Consider the following 21,129-nt stretch of genomic DNA (forward strand, 5'->3'; position numbering starts at 1 on the left):
CCCCCCAAAAAAAAACACTCTGCACAGCCACATAACAGATGCGTTACCTCAGCAGACAGATGGTTTGTACCAAATTGGCCTTTTCTTTCCTTTTTCCTCTTTTCAAAAGGGGCTTTAGTGTTGACATGTGAGAATAGGAGGGGAGGCAGATGCTCCCTGCTTTGTAGTCTTTCCATGTCACTGGCGTAATTAGCCATGCACAGACCTCTGCTCTGTGGAGCCACGTGTGCGAGTGCGTGTATGCGTGTGTGCCTGTGTGTGAAGTCGCAGCTGAGCTCTGTGAAGTTGGCTAGCCGACTAAGCCCAAAGCCAGCCAGCGCTGACTGGGACGGGTGAGAGGGTGAGTCTGACACAGTGGCGTCACGCCACTCCCCGGCCACAGACATATGTGATGGAAAAACACGTTAGGCTGGCTGAGAGGGAGGGAGCCTATTGTGTCATGTGCTCGCAGACAGGAAATCATGATGTGTTTTTTACGGTAAATACGAGATCGTGTTCTGGTTTGTGCTCGGGATTTCGAAATGTTGAGACCCCGTAAGTCCATCCGCGTTCCGCTTGCTTCCAACTACATCTGGATTTGACTTCTTCACTGCAGATTTGCTGAGATTCTAGCAATGAACAAGTGGTCTGGAATAAATCGGGCATTTATCAGAGAGACTTGGCAGGCAGGTTTGGAAAAGACAACTTGCGTCAACATGAGGAAATGGAAAGCTTCCTACATGCATGCCATCTGCGCAAGAAAGCATCCTTGTTGGTGCCCTTCAGAGTCCCTAACAAAGGCAATAAATGCCTTTCAAGTTTTTTCCTTCAGTTTAGACAATTATGCTCATGCTCACATTCTTCTCCTTTCAAATGACTTTAAGGCTTTCTAAGAACAAACTGGTCCGGTTAACGTTCACACTGAAATGCAGGAGTTTCAAAAGAATCCACTGTGATTTCATGAGACAAACCGACACAAAGTTGTGCAAATATGTGAAACTGAATTAATGCCTTTCAAAATGTTTCTTTTACACCAAAGATCTGGAAAGAGTGTGGTATATTTTTAACTACACCTGAAAGGTGATACTTTCTAGAATCACCTTTTGCTGCAGTGGCAGCTGCGGGTTTGTCTCTACCAGCTAGAAACTACAGTTAGTTTTTCCTCACTCTTCTTGGCAAGATGGTTTAAACTCAGTTAGATTTAAGAATAAAAAGCATTTTACAACAAATTCTCAATTGGATTGAACCCAACTTTAAACTGGATCTCTGATCTGTTTGCTGTGTTTGTTAGTTTTCCTAGAATCTCCATAAAATATGTTACGGTTTGTGATTGTAATATGGCAAAATGTGAATATTTTTGCAATGCACTGTGAAACCCGTGTTTTTCCACTATCTGTAACAGAGATCTTTATGCAAACCTTGAGCTGTTTTCTCACTGTTAAACTTGTCAACTCAATTCTCCTGATGTTCAGCAGTTCTGGTTTCCTGATCTAGCAGATCATTTTGGGGAAATTCTCCTTAATCAGATGGATTTTTCTGCCAAAGCATCAGTTTTAATTGTTTAATGTTTCATGGATTATTTATTTACTTATTTAATTATATTTAATAGTCACCGTTATGCTGAAGAAAACACGTAGGTGAAGCACTGACTCAACTTTCTACAATGTAAAGAATTTTGGTGAAAATCAGCTGAGTCTCTTCAGCACATTTTTTTTTTCTCAGTTCATTCATCTTGCCTCTCCAGAGTAAGGAATGCAAACACACCTGTCACTGTGAAGGGGGCGGTCCCAGGAAAGGTATGTTGTCACTTGTTTCAACTCAGGCCTCACTCACTGACAGCGAACCACCGAGGGAGACGATGGCTCTGAGGTGAAAGCCCTTCAACGTCTGTGGAAATGGAACTTTGGTGAGGAAAGGAAACAAAAGCGACGGTCCAATCATGACGTGGAGGAGCCCTCTGGCCCTGGTGAGGGATGCTCTGCAAGGTCAGAGGGCGCGGGAGAGGGAACTCCGCAGCTTGGTGTCCAACCTGCCCTACGAGGGACAGGAGAAGGGGAAGCAACCCAATCGCTTCTTCCTTTCTAACGCCATCAAAACCACAAAGTACTCGCTGCTGCTATTCCTTCCCATGAACCTTTATGAGCAGTTTCACCGCTTGGCGAACCTCTACTTTGTGGGCTTAGCCATCCTGAACTTCATCCCCGTGGTGAATGCGTTCCAGCCTGAGGTGGCCCTGATCCCCATCTGTGTCATCATGTTGCTGACGGCCCTGAAGGACGGCTGGGAGGACTTCAGGAGGTACCAGTCGGACAGGAAGGTCAACAACACGCCGTGTTTTGTCTACAGCAGGTACGTTCTCGTGTTCTGAACGCTCATGCATGATGTGGCAGGTGTAAACCACATCAGCACATCTGTTTCTGATTCCCTGTATGTCTGCATCTGTGAATTTCATCGCCTCTGTGTCTCAGCACACCTTTGGGAATTTTCGACTTAAAAATAGAGAATGCGTGGGAGATTATACAACGTTTCGCGCCATCACAGAGAGCATGTTTGATGAAATCCTCATCTGAGTGTTACGTAAGCAGAGACAGTAAGGTTAGCTGTTTTCTATTTTTGAATGGCTGGTGAAAAGGAGAGATTCACAAAGGACGGTAGACATTCTCACACCCTTTTTTAATGCTATGAACTAGACGGTGCAAGAAGAGAAGGATTGATCCACTGAATGATTATAAACTAAGCCTGGAAATTTGGTTCGGTTGATATTTTTTCTTGCAACAATGTTGACATCTCACTGTTGTGCTAGCATTTGTTTCAAGTTATTATGTGTGTATTGGTCACGAGCGAACGGCCCTCCTAAAATGTTTTCAGTGGGGAAATCCACGACAAAATTCTGGAGATGGTCTACAAATAAACACTCACATCATGGAAGATAAAGTATGGTCCTAAGAAGTGTGGCTACAGGATTCTCACTGGCTCTAAAATCTAATTTCAACATATCTGCATGGAAATTCCCACACATACATTTTCCTTATAAATGTGTCACCATCTGGGGTGAAATAAAAATCAAGAAAATCAAGAAAAATTGATACCACAATTTTTGGTGGTATCAAAAATTACCACCAATTTTTGGTGGACTCACCCAGATGTTGTCCAATTGAAATTTCAATTGAAATTGAAATTGCTTTTCAATTAGCAATTGAAAAGCTAATTGTTAGCTTTTCAAGCTAACAAATAGCTTGAAAAGCTTTAGACGAGAGAAAACACAGCAGATTTTATCCAGTTCATGCAGAAAAGACTGCAGATTTCATACAGAGTTGATTCTGACACTCATGCAATCAAATAATTAGCTTGATCAGATCCTCTACGTTACTTTGAGCTTACTGGAACTCCTAAACTTTCATCGCTGGATTGTAAAGAGTTGTAAAGAGCTGTGTATATATATATATATATATATATATATGTTTCCTGAAGCAACTCAGGATGTTTCCTGAAGCAACTCAGAATTTTCACATCTTTTCATATAGAAACTAGACTAGAAGTCATTCGTTTAGCCTAGTCATCTTTGACTGTAGATCCTCACGTGGAATACAGTCAAATGATAGAAATTTGGCCCCAATTCCCATCTGTTTCCCATCAAGTCGTTTTTTTCTCGTTGTTGTTTGAATAGTTTTAGGTGAAGCATCAAACGTCTTATCCTATGGGCCATCAAATACTATTTTTTCCCATCTGAAACCCTTGTCAGTCAAGTGGTGCTTAGGCACGGCAGCTCTTAATAGAGCTGCTAAATGCTATTGTTTCTTGTGCACTGCCTGCATATGGAGGACCTTTATAACCAATCACCACCTCCACCTTACAAGCATTTTGTTGTATTCAATGTTGTTTGAAAGAGTACATTTGCACATAGACTGAAAGTAACATCTAGTTTACCCCAAAGAAACCAGATACAAAAATTTCTTTAGTTTTAAAATCATTTCTCAAGTTAAAGTTCATTCTGAAACTTTCACTGTTTTGATATATTAACTCACTTTGCAGAGAAACATTTCTTAAAATGTTTTTTTTTTTTTTTTTTTTGCTTTACACAAAATCATCCCAGTGTCACCTGCTGACTCACCCAGATGTTGTCTTGTCTGCAGTCTGTGTGGAGTTAAGCTAATTTAACCTCAGGCCAAGGCTTCAGACTTTGTATTCAGATCATGAAGCAGCCTTGATGTTTTTTGTTTCTTAAGTAAGCCGACAAGCACAATGTCCCAAAATGCTGAGTTATTCATATGAAACGTGATTCATTATTCTCTAACTCTGGTACTTGGATTACCTTTAGTGCTACTTAAAATAAATCGTGGTTTAAATTATTCACGGGGTAAACAGAATAACTGATTAACTGCAAGCCACAGTTGAAAAGATGACTTGTTGAAGCAAAAATGATTTTGCTTCAAACACAACATACTTCTAGTGGTCATTTATTTACTCTGACGTTGAACCCGGGATCTGGAAACGACATCAAACCTACTTAACTGTGTTCCAGTTGGAAAACCAGTGGGACCTGCTATCTGCTGTGTGCTCTGATGAGCTAATTATGTTCGCTCCACAAGCTAACTGCAAATGATCTTTTGTATTTTATTTAGAGCAGCACAATATCAGAAAAGAAAAACAATATGTTTTTGATGTCATTTCTGAATGTCAAAATGGTGATGTAATAAACCAACAATTACCTCACCTTTTATTTATTTTCTTTCATTATGTCTTAATCACTGTAAGTTTTAGAAAGCGTGTCATCATAGATAACAACAGATCTGTGCAGGATTTGATGGTATTTGAAATATAACCTCAGCACTAATTTTATTTATTTAAACACCAAAGAATCTGTGAAAGAGATTGTGAAAAGATTTTATGTGATACAAACAGTTTATCGCCACAACTAACACTCTGTGTGGAAGACATGGCAGCCATGTTGGATTTTTATGATTGGAGTAAGTGAAAACTTCCACTTTCCCTGTTGGCCTCCTTCATCCAAAATACAGTGACCATGGATTTGAACTCAAAGAAATTCCTCTTGTATTAATGTTTTAAAATGTCGCTCAATATAATAATAATAATCTTAGTAAAATCAAAGCTAACCCTAACTTCCTAATATTTTACTTCCACATACTTTTTGTAGTCTCCTTGATGAGGATGATCTTTTCTTGTGGTTTATGAATGTCTGTCTAAAAGATTTGTATGGTTTAGACTTATTTTTTATTAATATTCATCCCAGTCCTGACAGTATATTGGGTTATGTGTGCTGAGATAAAGAGAAAAAGGTAAAGAAATAATTGTGTTGGCTTCTGTTGATATTCTCCTGCTACCATTTAAAATTTGTTCTTTGCTCAGTTTCCTGCTATGACTAACCATAACATTGTTGAAACTCCATCTTGTTAGGATGGAGTTAAGAGTGTTGAAGAAAAAATTCTTTTTTTTTTCCATAAAAAAGATATATGAAAAGCGCATTAGAAAGAACTCCAGACATTTGCAAAACAGTACAAACAAAGTGGGAGCGCATATCTAAACTCAGATTGTCTGACGCACAAAAGACATTTTTGAAAGTACAGTAACGTATGCAAGGTGACGAATGCGACATCCTAAAAATACAGCAGGCTCCCCTCCTGGCTTTGTTGGGAGTGAGGCGTGGTGTTGAGTGGTAACTAACCCATCAGGTTCTACATGCAGGGCAACATACTTTCAACGTTCTGTTGCCGGTGCTCAGTCAGCTTGATATGCTGGTTTTTAACCATAATGCAAAACACTCCTTGAAATCTTGAAACTGTTTCACATCACAAAGTTCAGAAAAGTTCATTCACGAAACGTCTTTTCTTTCTGTTCTCTCCTTCAAACACACAGCAGATTTATTGGAGGATCCAAAATTACCATTTCCTCTTTACATAGGGGTTAATGTTGCTTCGTTTCATTGCATTAAGCAAATCAGATTAGAAAATAATTTGAACAAACTATACAGTCCTTCATGTTTCTGACTGTGCCAGTAGTACCATTGAACTTTCCTATAATTATTTAATATCTACATGATTTTGCTAAATCATCTTATTATGATTAGTCACCATCACTGAGCAAGTAATAACAATGTCACCAGGTGAGTATGAACCCATTTAAAGCAGATGCACAAATCAGTGCGTGGATAAGACTTTACTTCCTCCAGCTGAATAGAAACAAAACTGAAGCTATTATATCTGGACAATAACGATCAAGGTATAAGCAGCTTTAGTTATTACAGCTGGAAATTACTGAACAAGACCAATTTCTGGCTGTAATGAGAGATTAATACCAGGACATTCAGAGACACATAAAGACGGTTACGAAGTCAGCCTTCTATCGCCTGAAGGACATTTCTAAGATAGGACTAATATCCTTATGAAATATTGAGAAAAAACATCCATGCACTCTCACTAAAACTAGGAAAATAGACCTTTCTGACCCAGTATTAAAGTCTCTATACTGGCTTGGCTTTGCTCAGAGAACAGATTTTAAAATACTTGAAAGTCTTGATGAGTATGAAAGCACACTCGTGTTTAAATGGCCTGGTCAAAGTACAGACAGAAATGAAATTGAGAACCTGTGGCAAGACACATCTTCATATAAACCCAGTCAGTCGGACTTAGTTTGAGCAAATGCAAAATGTACTGGAGCCGGATGTGCTGCAAAAAATCTGTGTCCGTAATTGCAGCAACGCTACGTTCTAAAAAGTTTTCATTCAAATGGCATGAACTCAGTCGTGTTTTTCACTTTTTTAATTTGTAAAAGAAGTTGAAAACCACGTGACGCTTTTATTCCACTTCACAATTATGCACCATCTATGTTGGGCTTTCCCATAAAATTTCAATAAACTTTGATGACGTCTTGTGAGGCACAGTACAAGAAAGCCAATCTGGGGTTTGATGGTTACAGACCCATTCAATAAATTAGTATATTCTTGAAAAGTCCATTCATTTCAGGAAGTTTGCTACTAGCTGAAACACAGGAGAAAGATTAACTAAATAACAGCCTTTATTTCCATTAATTATGATGATTTTTTTCGCTTATAGTTATTGAAAACATGAAGAATATCACATTAGTCCAATACGAAAACAATTTTTAGAAACCAAAATGTGGGTTTTTAAAGGTTATTTTTGCCTGAAGGTTATTTCTTTTCAAAAGGCACTTTTAATTTGACAAACAAGAGCCATCAGGACATATGTCCTAATTTATTAAACATGACTGTGACTTCTCTGACTATAGGAGGGAGAAGCAATATGTGGAGAGACGCTGGAAGGACGTGCGAGTGGGAGATTTTGTGCGGGTAGTTTCCAATGAGATCGTCCCTGCAGACCTGCTCCTCCTCTATTCGTCCGACCCTAACGGGGTTTGCCACCTAGAGACGGCCAACCTGGACGGGGAAACCAACCTGAAGCAGAGGATAGTAGTTTCTGGACTTGGGGCAGCGGTGAGAAATATTGCTGACTCGTTCTGACATTAATTACGGTTCCTGCTTCTCTTGCTAAATGTCAAAGAGGGAAACAAACGTCAAAAAACATACATGTCAGTCCACATACATTCGAGCTTACATTTTAATTGCAGGCAGAAGGATTCAGATATAATTGTGTTGTTGTTGTTGTTGTTCAAGTTTAGGTGAAGCTGAAAATAAAAGGTACATATTCGTACTGAAATGAGGTTGTATTGTGTTTTATTCTCCAGAATCTTGGATTTGAACCGGAGAGCTTCAATTCGACTGTGGTGTGTGAAAGGCCCAACAGCAATCTGAATCATTTTAAGTGTTTCGTGTGAGTATTAAAATGCACATTTGGTGTAGATTTTAAAAAAAAAGAAGCTATTCTTCCGTACCTTACCAAGAAGCATGAAAACTAATTCCGACCCACTCACTGGACTTCTCAATAATAGCCGACACATCATTGGGGCGGTAATAGACCATAATCGATTTTCCCGGGCACCACAGCTCCTACAGGCGGTCAGCTCAGGCTGTTCATTTACAGACATAAAGCAGGGGAGCTCTAATGGGGAATATGTCAGCAATAATGAATATCTAACAAGGTCTGACAGTAAAAACGATTGTCACTTTCCCTCGCTGCAGAGAGAAACCTGATAAAGACAAGGTGGGCGCCAGCATTGAGAGTTTGTTGCTGCGAGGCTGCACAGTGAGAAACACGAATCACGCTGTTGGCTTTGTGGTGTATGCAGGTAATTTCGCAACTTGCTGATTGCCTTGGCCTTCAACTTTTCAACAGGACAAATGATGCATGTTTGGTTTTGTACCTTGACTTCACTGAGATTCAGCTTATTTAATCCGTGTGTTAAGCTTTGCTAAATGTGCCGATGTAAGTTTGATGCTTGCTGCTAATGCAAGGACGAAGCCAAAATTACCAAAACAAATACAAAATTATGTAAATATTTTAATTCAAATCCTAAACAGAAAGGCAAAAGTATCAGGACAATATATGTAATGAAAGCTGTTAATGCATTGTTTCTTTTTATGGAAACTGTTTCCTTATTTTTTTATTTTTTATTTATCTAAATGGCTTGCTTATTTTTACCTCTCTACTAATATCAGCCTGAAGATATGATGAGGACTTTCATCAGTGTTTGAATAATTGCCTTCTTCTGAAATTTTCAAGGCCATGAAACCAAGGCCATGCTCAACAACAACGGGTCGAGATACAAGCGAAGCAAACTGGAGCAGAAGCTAAACGTAGACGTCTTCTTCTGCCTCATTCTCCTCTTCGCCATGTGCCTCATCGGAGCCTTTGGTAATAAATCACATCACTTAAATGCAAAGTCACTGTGTGACGTTAGCTTCTTGAATTAAACCATGCTCAATTTGATCGTACGCCTAAACTCATCCTTCACAAAGAGAGAGAAAGCAGGAGGGATGTGATGAGGAGTCCAGGTTTCCTGTCTGTTTGATGATGAGAGCAAGTCATTGGAGCTGTCTTCATCCATACAGGTCACTACCTGTGGTTGGAGTCTCTGCCAGGTGTGCCCTCTTTCCTGGTTCCTGACAGCAACGGTCACCTGGACGTTCCCAGTCTCGAGAGTTTCTACATGTTCTTCACGATGATCATCCTTCTTCAGGTGTCAGACAGTCATCACTCAAACATGTTGTTCCAACTCAGCTTAAACTCATTAAGCTAACTCTTTTGTTCTTGTCCACTTTGTTTGTTTTTTTCCCCTTTGTCCTCTCTGCATTATTTTCCACTCATCGTTCCTCCCAGATCCTGATTCCCATTTCTCTCTACGTGTCCATCGAATTGGTAAAAGTGGGTCAGATCTTCTTCATTACTAATGACATCGATCTGTACGACGAGGAGACGGACAGTCGGGTCCAGTGCAGGGCTCTGAACATCACGGAGGACCTCGGGCAGATTGAATACGTCTTCTCAGACAAGACGGGCACCCTCACTGAGAACAAGATGGTGTTCCGACGATGCTCCGTCATGGGAACCGAGTATCCGCACAAAGAAAACGGTAAGGAGACATTTAAGAAACCAAGATGATGCTCCTTGCTCAGCTTTTTATGGACAATTCTTCTGGAGGATAATTTTAAAGTTTATGAGAGTTCTAAATGGTCGCATGATGAAGGAAAATTTCAGCAAAGAATTTCGCAAAGCACATCAAAATGTTATTTTCCAGGCAGATATTACTATTTTATAGCACAATTCAGTAGCTCAGTTACCTCCAGTTGTTAGAAAATGTTGTTTACATCAAACTTAACCTAACCCCTTAACTGTTATGCTCAAAATGCTTATGTGTTATCCAATGGGTGTCTTCATGACAGTCAAAGGGTTAAACAAATAAACTTTGTAATTTCACCTTGAATTTGGCCTCTGTCTCTTCAAGATGCTCCTACTGTTTCTGACACTCTGCCTTTCCCACATCACCACAACAATACTCCTCCGTTATGCCATTTACAGTCATGCTTAAGAGTGTTGGAGTGAGAAGTAGCTTGTAAAATAAGCTCAGCAGATGTGCAGTTCTATCAGGTGTTAGCTCATTGCTGCTGCCGCTAGTCTGATGGAGCTGAGTTGGAAAGGCGCGGAGGGGAAGGCACAGAACTATATATATGTGTGTATGTATATACGTTTTATGTCTCTGTTATGACAGTTCAAGGCTAATTTGACAAAATCTCTGCTGCCTCCCAGCCATCCGCCTTGATGTCATTGATGAGCCTGAGTCTGAGGAGGAGGTTATCTTCAATCAGCATCAACAACTCCCACGATCCAGGTGGTCCTTGGAAGCTGAGGACATCAGCCCGCCAGACACACAACGGCATGGCAGAAGGCGCAAAAGCAAGGTGGCAGCGAATGCACACAGCGATGCGGCCTTCAGCAGTCCACTGGTATGAAGACCACACGCTCATTCTGAAATTACAGGACGAATGACCGGGGAGCACAAAGACACGACATTACATCCATCTTCACACTGGGCTACGACATCTGATCAACTTTTCAACCTCGTTTGCGCATTTTTAGGATTTAAAATTCACACATTTTTAATCAGCAAGAGTATATATCAAACTTTTACAGCATATAAATATGCCCAAAGAAAACCTCATAGTGTCAATCTGTTTACCCAAATCTGACTCATCCCTGAGTCAAGGGCCTCGTGGTCCCTGTCCCTGCCGCAGATGGTCAAGCTTCTCGGTGTCAGCGATTGCTCAGCTTTGCCCCTGTGTCTGTGACAGGACATATGGTCACACTGAGTACCATTTGGCGCAGACTACCAATGTTACATCAACAGTAAATGTGCACTATAGATTAGTCATTGCTGTTTAGACATACAGTATAGTTTCTCTGTACCTATTTTTGTCTACAGAGCAAAGGGGAGGAGATACAGAGACAGAAAAACGCAGCATGGATCCCATTTTTACTCCTCCTCACGCTGCGTCTCCAGCAGGGTAGAATGCCTCTATGAATAAAAATATAATAATGCTGCTTTCCTCTTCTCAGCCTCCTCAGCCTTTTAAACCTGCCTTATCCATGGTCAAACACGACTGAGTGGAAAGTTTCAATGAGAAAAACTTTCTCCGAGTCTATTACGTCAGCTTTGGGAGAACTTAATGTAACTGAGACATGGTTTATCAGCACCCAGGCAGTATTTAATTAGCAAACTGATTAACTTTTGCTCCTCCAGGAAACTGAGGTGATTCCAGACCAGAAGCTGCTTCAGCAGATTAGCAGAGCAGAGAGCAGCGGAGGCCGCAGAGACGGCAACAGAAGTTTTGATCCTCATCTGGACTTCTTCCTGGCTCTTGCCATTTGCAACACCGTTGTTGTTTCAGCGGAAAATGCTCACAGGCAGAGGGTGAGTTTACTGCAACTGGCCTGCAAAACCACAAATTTATCTCTGTTTTAAACAATAAGTGTCCTGCAATTTCGAGAAAAAAACTGAAAACTGGCAATTCGACTATGCCGTCTTCCCATGTCGTACAGAAAGCAGAAGTAACAGCCCTTTGCAAAAGCAAAACGGTTTTCTCAGTCACTTTGGTTCATTTCTCAGAGTAAATTTTTAATTCTTAAAACTACCTATTCAGGTCATTCTGTCACTTCTGCACATCAAAAAAGCTGTTTAAAATGTCTGTGAAGCAAGTGATTATGTACAATGCTCTGCTTTTTACTACAATTTCAGTTGCTTTTGTCATGTTGATTTAAATGTATTATCTTTGTTGAATTGTCTCGACCATCACAACATTTAAACATAAGTTCATCATATAAGTCTTAACATTCAAAATATTGTCATATTATGTCAAGCATATATGCGCACATATTGTCCTATGTTCCCATTTCTACTTTTGTTTATTGTTTTTCTTGGATCTCTGCGTTGCTGTCTTTTCCTTCACAGTGACATGGTCATCATCTAATTACAATACTAACAGTAAAGATGTAAATATGAATCTTGCCATTAAGAAATATCCCACAAATACAGATTACAATATTTGTCATGCTAAGTTTTAGCATTAATTTACAGCAGATCATCCATAAACTGACACTGTCATATTAGCAACACGACTAAACAGTTTGACTGTCTTATCCACAAACAATGAAATGAGGACTTGAAATTCTGATGGACCCGAGATGTCCATTGACACAAATATTTACTTTTCAGAGACGAACGAAGGATTTTAAGATAGTGAGGGATTCTGCATTCGCTTAGTATTCGCAAATGTCAAGGACTGTTCCGGAAATGCACGAAAGTGACAGAGAAAAGCTGTAATGGCTCTTAAACCTTCCCACATTGTGTCATATTACAACCACAGACTTAAATGTATTTTATTGATTATTTATGTGATGGATCAAAAAAGTGAATGTGCAGAGAAAATAGTAAATTACATGGATTTTAATTTTTAATTTTTTTTTTTTTTTACAATGTGTTATGCATTTATATGCAGTTCACTTATCGCTGATTCCCCTAAATTATGTCCAGTGAAGCTAATTTCCCTCAAAAGTCAACAAAATAATAAATAAAGTCCACTGTTGTATAATGTAATCTTGATGCAAATATAGCAGGCAATAAAGATATCAGGGGTTAATTAGAGAAAATTAGTGAACAAACAGTATCATGGAGCTCAAGTAACACAGCAGACAGGTCAGGAATAATACTGTAGAGATGCTAGTTATAAAATTATATCTGAACATTTGAATATATCTCTGAGCACTGCTTAATCCACTATCGCTGCGGAGGAAATCCATTACTCAGGTCAAACAATCTTCTAACATGACAAGCACTAGAGGTGCACTCCACAAATATGCCTCTTATAGAAGAGCGGCAAAGAGAAAGCCATTCTAGGAGAAAAGCCATATAAGAGCTATTTCCACTTTACCACAAGCCATAGGGGAGAGAGCAACGACGAGGAGGGGGTTGCTCTGTTTGGATGAGAACAAAACTCAGGTTTCTGTCAAACCCTGAAATGTTCACAGACATTCTTCATCCACTCTGAGTCAGCGTGAGCTATTTACAAGATAAGATTGGGTAAAAATTAAATATGAATTCTGGCAGAGGGATCGCCAAATGATTTACAGGGGTGACTGTTATGAAAGGTGGTTCTACTGTGTCTTGACTGTCAGAGATTGGATACAAATGCAAACCCTGCTTTTTATGTTTCTTGTTTTTAATTTGGAAACAGTTTTGAAAATCATATTTGTTATTTTGTGTCAGCAATAAAATACAAGCGTTAAAGTACATTAGAAAGGCAGTGAGTTTTTCAACCCCTAAACTGGAAAAATATATTTATAAATGTGCTTCATTTGTTTGGCTCATAATAAAATGTGTCTCTTACTGTAGCATTGTAACTTTTTGCTATGCTGTCACATTGACTCAGGAGTGCACGTCTCCACAATCCAGCCAGATGCGCAACCCTTTGGAGACCTTCTCCAGTTTGGTGAAAAAAGCCGGCGCTTTCTTCCAGCGCGACAAGAGAAACCGCACTCTCTCAGAAGATCCAGTCATAGACTCTGCAAAGACGGAGGACGAAGCAGACGCAAACAGACTCCGGACTTGTTCTCTCCACGCTCCGTCTCAAAATGGCAGCACTATAGTAGAGGCAGAGGAACTGTGCTACGAGGCGGAGAGCCCCGATGAGGCCGCCTTGGTGTACGCAGCCAGAGCATATGGCTTCATCCTGCTGGCACGGACCCCTGACAGTGTGACTGTGAGGCTCCCATCTGGGGAGGACCTGGTGTTTGAGGTGCTGGACACCTTGACATTTGACTCCAACAGAAAGAGGATGTCTGTTTTGGTGAGACACCCAGTCACCAAAGACTACGTGCTGTACACTAAAGGTGCAGACTACTCCATTATGGAGCTACTTGGAACACCTTATGCAGGTACATGCTGGTCAAAAAAGAAAGGAAATTTCTAGATGCATTTCGTTCATACTTAATAAATTGAGCTTATTGTAAGTAAACATTTCCGATTCTGCTTCTAGAAAACTTCAGTGGAACTGAGAAAAATATAGCAGCTGACACCCAATACCACCTCGACTGCTATGCAAAGGAGGGCCTCCGCACACTCTGCATCACAAAAAAAGTATGAAATCCTTAGAAATTCACACCATTTATCATTTATCCTACAGTACAGGAACTTGTTTTTATAATTTCTCTTCATCTGTGACAGGTTGTGAGTGAGAGCACGTGTCAAAGCTGGCTAGGTGAGAGGAAAAGGGCGCAGGCTGCTATGGAGTGCAGAGAGGAGCTCATCATGCAAACCGCTGTGCAGCTGGAGACAAACCTCACCCTGCTAGGTAACACCCATCAACCCCACCATTCCCAGCACTAGAGAGGCACGTCCTCGTGACGAGATCATTGTGCGAATGATGCCTGTCTCGGGATATTTGTCCTCCTACAGGGGCAACTGGCATTGAGGACCGTCTGCAGGAGAAAGTCCCAGACACCATTGTGGCTCTGCGGGAGGCAGGGATCCATGTGTGGGTGCTGACAGGTGACAAGCCAGAGACGGCTGTCAACATCGGCTATGCCTGCAGGCTACTGGAGGAGGAAGACCTGGTGATTAACATGAGCTGCAAAAACAAGGTGAGGAGGCAGCAGGCTGCTTCTCTGAGTGTCGCTTGTTTCAGCGTGGCACCGTTATTTATATATAAAAAAAGTCATAACTTTATCGTAAAGGTATAAAAATACTTAACACAGCCTTTTGATGACAGTTGAATCATAGATAGATAGATAGATAGATAGATAGATAGATAGAAGATAGATAGATAGATAGATAGATAGATACTATATGATGCTGAGAACCTCTGTCTTTCCTCTGGACCAGTTTCCACACTGAAGAGTGTTGTCTTACTTATGGTTTATTCCTTGAAAAAGAGTTTTCAGCTGGTTGGTCAAATTGAAAATCCTATAATTTGTTTACAAGATGATTTCTTGGTCCATCCCTGTTAATTAATAAATAAAAGTTTATATTGCGATTTTGTTTTCTTTTTGCCCAAATCTGCATTCGCTGTAGGACAGTAGGAGATTTTATCGGTTTGTGTGTTTTAAGTTGTGAATAAAAGGTCAAACATATTCAGGGCTTTTATGGACCAGTAAATAAGAAATGTGGAGATATTTTCTTATATTTCTCACACTGTTTGCAACACAGAGGGATCATAACCCCTACTGCCTGGATATACATGTAAACGATGAAACAGTCAGACGTGACTGACGGGTAACTCTGATGATTGTTTGCCATCCCCTGACTGAGGAGCTCCCTGAGTGCAGAGTCACAATACCTCAAACCCAGACTTATTAGTCTGGTACGATGTGTTTCTGTTCCTAATACAATCATATTGTTTTTCATTTAAAGTGTTTGTCTCATATTGACAAAGGGGAGCTCTGTTCATATTTTTTATTTTACATCAAAACACATCAATAAATACCAAACAGAACAGGTTTTTGAATTTGCATTTCAGGTTTAACATTTCCTCTAAAGAAAACCTCCACAATGTCATTTCCTGCTGCTTGTGTTGCGCTACTGTTGAGTGCAGCTGCTGTGAGAGCAGAGCGGGACTCCAGCCTCGGCTGCCTCTCGCCTCCCACATTAATGCATAGAAAATTGACTTCAGGACCTTAATTAGGTGTGGACTTTTCCCAATTATGCCCAACAAATTCAATCATGCACAGACGAAACCTCTCAACAAGCATTTCTCATGCCAGGTAGAATTAGATCCCGTTTTGTATCAAGAAGCTTTGCAGATTTGAGACAAGAATATTTCAACATTTATTTCCACAAGGCTAACTTATGTTAGTGTATGGATGGTCAAAAAGTAAAACAAGATGTGAAACTTGTTGCCTATTTTTTATCACATTTAATGGTGACTGTCAAAAAAAGTGACTCACAATTATGTTTCACATTATATCTTATGCTCACATAATGTCGTAATGAATGAAGTCATCCGACATGTAAAAATGAATTCCAGCAGTACAATAAAATATTTGACCAACACAATAACTTTTTTAAATAGTTTCAGTAATCAAAAAGATAAAAATATTTAAAAACGTCTAACACTTTTGTATGTATTCATATCCACATATATCTTGTTTGTAATAAGTTTCTTAAGAGGATTTTCCGAGGTGCAAACTGAAGAAGTTTCCTGCCTCCGACTTAAACGTCTCCATTCATTTGACCCCTTCTACATTTAAACTAAAATTTACACCCTAACTTTCCATTAGAGCGTGATAAGGTGTACTGTGTGGGGGGCCTACCTCACTCAGGTCATTAAAATGTGGTTGCGCAGGAACAAGCCTTTCATAATGACTTGACCATGTCTTCTCCTTCTGGCCCTGGATGGATAAAAAATTACTTGGCAGCTCTAAGGGATACACGTGGATCTGTCTGAAATAAGTGGGGCTGCTGTGTGTCCCTCGGAGGCACCAGTGACTGATGACGAATGGAGTGGGATACCCCCCAACACCATAACTAATGCTTTCATATCTAATTACCAGTCTAATATTCAACCCTCTCAGGAAATACACTTTAATGAACTTTTTTTTTTTTTACAACCATAACTCAGTGACCACTGGAGAGACGGCCTCCCACATCCACCTTCCCACCAACACTAATGAACCGAGAACTGTAATCTGTTTTTAGAAAAACTAAAAAGTGGAGCAGTCATCATCACAACCTTCTTTTGGCTACGTCTGGAGCTATTTAGACACAATAATGATGAATCTAATGGGACCAGAGCCTGACTCAGCACGTACAGTAATCTGTGTCCTGTTAAAGAGCAGATTTCTACTGTGTCATCTCTATTTATTTTCTGGGCATTTTTGAAAAACATCACTTGGTTCATTAGCCAAACATATCCTTTTTATTATTATTATTATTGTAAAAAAAAAAAAAGCATCTTTAGCTAAATATCAAGTCATTAGAAGCTTCTGTTTTTTTTTCCAGGTTACGTGCACGGCCATCCTGGACTGCACTCTGGAGGAGGTGAGGAGGTACAGAGATGACCCTCGCAACGCTGGCACCACCCAGAACATTTCTCTGGTGATTGATGGAAACACTCTAGATATGGCTAAGTCGCCTGACCTGCAGGAGCGGTTCGTAGAACTGACAAAACACTGCCGCTCGGTTCTCTGCTGCAGAGTGACGCCCCTGCAAAAGAGCGCAGTGGTGAAACTGGTCAGGGAGAAACTCAAAGTCATGACGCTAGCTGTAGGTAAGTTAAAGTAGAAATTATGCTGTTTGTTTATAATCTTCTCCTATGGCAGCTACCTCTTCCTTTTATTCGCTTCTTAATCATGTTGAATTTTAAGGTTTGTTTGGTTCTACACATCAGTTATTGCAAAATGAACCAATTATATTTGACTTTTCTCTCTGGATTTACACAAGTGTGTGTGGAACCAGACACAACTGGTAGACCAGCAGAGTTGACCTGATGCACTAATTTATTAAGTGTTCTCATAAAACACCTAATCTTGAGTGATCTGTGTTTACTAAGAAGTACGAAATGACAAACTTTAGGGTCAATTAAAAAAAAATTGACAACAAATTTTTAAAAAGTGACCACACAGGTAATAATGCTTCAAACTTTTTTCCCAGGTGACGGTGCAAATGATGTCAACATGATCCAAGCAGCTGATGTTGGCATTGGGATATCCGGTCAGGAGGGCATGCAGGTGGGAACTGATTTTTGTAAAGACCTTTACATCCGTCCTGCTCCCAGACTGAATCACGTGTGTTGGGTGTTTTGGTCTTTTCAGGCGGTCATGGCGAGTGACTTTGCCATATCACGGTTCAAGCACCTGAAAAAGCTTGTCCTCGTCCATGGACACTGGTGCTACACTCGACTGGCCAACATGATCATTTATTTCTTCTACAAGAATGTGGTGAGTGTTGCTCTGCTGTATGAATAATCTGTGTATTCTGTTATAAAGAGTAAAATAACAGTGCCTTTCAATGCGCTCCTCAGGCCTACGTGAACTTGCTGTTCTGGTATCAGTTCTTCTGTGGATTCACTGCCACAACAATGATCGACTACTGGCTGATGATCTTCTTCAACCTGTTCTTCACCTCCACTCCACCCATCATGTTTGGCATCTTTGACAAAGATGTTTCAGTGGAGGTGCTGCAAGGGGTTCCTGAGCTGTACCGAACCGGTCAGGGAAAAGGGGTTAGTGAAGAAAATAAATTCAAAGTAACAGTTTTAGTAAATATGACTTTCATTTGTTGATTTTACTACTGTATGTAAATGTGTCTTTATTTTTTTAATTTAGGAATACAATTTTTTAACTTTCTGGATTGCCATATTGGATGCTTTCTACCAAAGTCTGGTCTGCTTCTTCATTCCATATTTGGTATGTAACACATCTGTCATTATAAGTCACAGAAATTCAACTATTAGTCATTCTGCCAAACATTTGACAACTTGTTTTATTCTCCCGTTAGGCTTACCAGGATTCAGACGTTGATCTTTTCACCTTTGGCACGCCACTCAACACAGCTGCATTATTTACTATCCTGCTGCATCTTGGCATCGAAATCAAATCGTGGGTGAGTGCTGAAGTGATATTTAAACCAATACTATTGTTTTTGGAATAGATTTAGGTTTGTTCGGATTGTTTGCCGTGATATGATAGTTTCTTCCCTTCTGGCTGATCTAAACCATTTCATAGAACCACTTTTAACTCATTAACTATCTGAAGTTCCATAAAATTATTGACATAAAAATTGCACTAACCAGACAATGCTAATGCCAGTTTGTGTAATTCTTTCGTTTTGTTTCTGATTGCGTGGTAGACGTTGGTCCATTGGATCATCATGCTGGGCAGTGTGGCGCTGTACTTTATTGTGACGCTGGCCTACACCGCCACCTGTGTTACCTGTAATCCTCCATCCAATCCTTACTGGATCCTCCAGAACCAGATGGCCGACCCCATGTTCTACCTTATCGTCACCCTCTGCACCGTGGTGGCTCTGCTGCCCAGGTACAGTCCTCCTCTCTGCATCTGTGATTTATTGCACTAATTTATTTTTGCAACACTTTCTGTTGAAAGTGTATACTGATAAGGCACTAAATTTTTTTAAAATGATTTTTTTAAATCTGTCTTTCATCCTTAAACAAAATGACAATAGAAACTGCCTGATAATGTATAAAAATTTGAAAAAAAAAAGAATTAAAAATGTATATGAACGTTTTTATATTTTTGCTTCAAAATGTAATAAAAAGTTCTTACTGAATAAAAAAATGAACAATCCTTAAATAATATACTATAGAGATTAACAATTACACAGTAAAAATGTCAGAATTTGTCATCTTAAATTTAGACTCAGTTACAAAATAGCTGAAGACTGAAATTGTAGCGAATGCTATGAAGGCGTTGTCCCACTTTTTATAAAAAGGACACATATTTTTCATGAGTTTGAACAAGGAAAATTATTTTGTGAGCTGAATGTCAAAAATTCATCTCCAACTGCGTTTTAACTTAATATAATTGTTCATATATTTCACTATATCAGCCAGTCAGCACAACAAATGGAAAGCAAAGAAATAGAAAGGATTATAGCTTGATATATAACTTTTCCAAGTTTCCTTTCTCTTTGCCTTACAAATATAAAACTTGGAGCATCCGCATAGCTGCAACCTGTGTATTAGCTTATTAGCATGTTTTCAACATGTAAATTAGATCATACCTATTATATTATTCTGCATTTCTTTTTGACTTATTCAGCTCAATAACTGTGATAAAGATCTTTTTTTTTTCCTTTTACTGCAACTACATTTGCAGATTTGTAAACGCGTCATGTTAATATTAACGTTGAGGATCAGCTGCTGCTTCAGTCGTCTTCTTCCCTGCTTCCTCTGAAAGTGCTGATTTTTTAGAGAGAGCGCTCTGATTTACATCAAAAGCCTATATGTTTTTCACTGGCCTACTTTCTCATCACCGCGCTCTTTCCCTCAGGTACACGTTTCATGTGCTGAAGAACTCTGTCGCCCCCTCCCCGCTCCTACAAGGCAGGCAGCTGGACCGGATGGACCCTTCTACCAGGGACCAGTGGATCAAGGAGTGGAGGGGCTTCAGGGGTGGAGCACCGGCCAAACGCTACGAGCTTTCTGACCCACCCTCTCCTACCCTGGAGACCCCTGTGGACTTCTTCCCCGAGTTTCTCCCCGACTCTAATTTCATGGGAGATGATCTTAGCCTGAACGTCATCACAGAGAGCCGTCAGAGGGCTGTGCACACGTGAGAAACGGAGGCAACCGGATGGGAGGCGAGGAACACTGCGACGATAATTTATTCAGGAAACTGTAAATATCTTAACTGGCACATGTGTGGCTCTCTGACTGTAGTTAATTTTGCAATAAACTGCTTAATTAAAGCATGCACAGACCCGTCTTCCTCTTCTCATCATAACAAAGCAATACATAAGCCTGTTACAATCCCGGTGGGCTTTCAGGAGGCGGTGCTAACCCAGTTAGTGGCCACCCACCCTTAAAAAGAAGCACCTTCCTCTAATGTCTCCGATATTATCCCCTCACCTGTTTCAGGCCAAACCAATAAAGCGATTGTGAACATTTAGGGCGTATGCTGTTGGAGCATCTTCATTAAAACAAGCAAAATCCAAAGTGAAAATGAATCAGGTGGAAAATTGGTTTCTATGCTGCAAATCCTGGAGCTTTTTATGGAAATGGAGTGTGCACAAGCACATCCACTTGTAAAAAAGGGCTGAGTTATCATGGGCATACTTCATTATACAGCAGCGGCTCAGCTTATATAACACGCCGCTGCCTGCAGTTAGATCCCTGCTGCCCTCTAGCGGTGAAAACGAAGGGCTGTGAGAAGGTCACACGGGACGCAGGGAAGCAGGGATTCAGACTGCTTAGATTTGGATTCGCCACACGAGAGCTGTGAAACTGTGTTTCTAAGAACAACAGCAATAAGAAACATAATTACCAGTTTCATAGATGACTTGAGCTACCTGTTAACACCATAACATGATGATGTCACATCCGATTACAGGTAGAGTGAGTCCGCTCTGCTTGTTTTTCTGGAAAAACCTGCATCCCGGTACTCACTTTGATACTCAGAGCCAATTATGCTCAATAAATTGCAACAGCATTATTCCCTCGGCAATATGGCTGCACTGAAATATAAACATATATAATCAAACTGAATGAGG

General features: G+C 40.2%; 1 protein-coding gene across 1 annotated transcript; it reads left to right on the top strand.

Moving 5' to 3' along the window:
• The first annotated feature begins 1,650 nt into the window (after positions 1-1,650).
• Positions 1,651-20,532, top strand: atp10b (ATPase phospholipid transporting 10B). Its single transcript, XM_007548413.2, has 21 exons — positions 1,651-2,328; positions 7,243-7,447; positions 7,699-7,784; positions 8,093-8,199; positions 8,634-8,765; positions 8,963-9,090; positions 9,231-9,483; positions 10,158-10,354; positions 11,149-11,319; positions 13,334-13,838; positions 13,940-14,040; positions 14,128-14,254; positions 14,359-14,543; positions 16,900-17,167; positions 17,551-17,627; positions 17,712-17,837; positions 17,921-18,121; positions 18,225-18,305; positions 18,397-18,501; positions 18,748-18,935; positions 19,911-20,532. The coding sequence occupies exons 1-21, from the start codon at positions 1,919-1,921 to the stop codon at positions 20,194-20,196; spliced, it is 3,939 nt and encodes a 1,312-aa protein (XP_007548475.1). The 5' UTR covers positions 1,651-1,918; the 3' UTR covers positions 20,197-20,532.
• Positions 20,533-21,129: the final 597 nt, after the last annotated feature.

This window comes from Poecilia formosa, unplaced genomic scaffold (genome assembly GCF_000485575.1).
Source record: "Poecilia formosa unplaced genomic scaffold, Poecilia_formosa-5.1.2 Scaffold26, whole genome shotgun sequence".
In the NCBI taxonomy this organism is placed as follows: Eukaryota; Metazoa; Chordata; class Actinopteri; order Cyprinodontiformes; family Poeciliidae; genus Poecilia; species Poecilia formosa.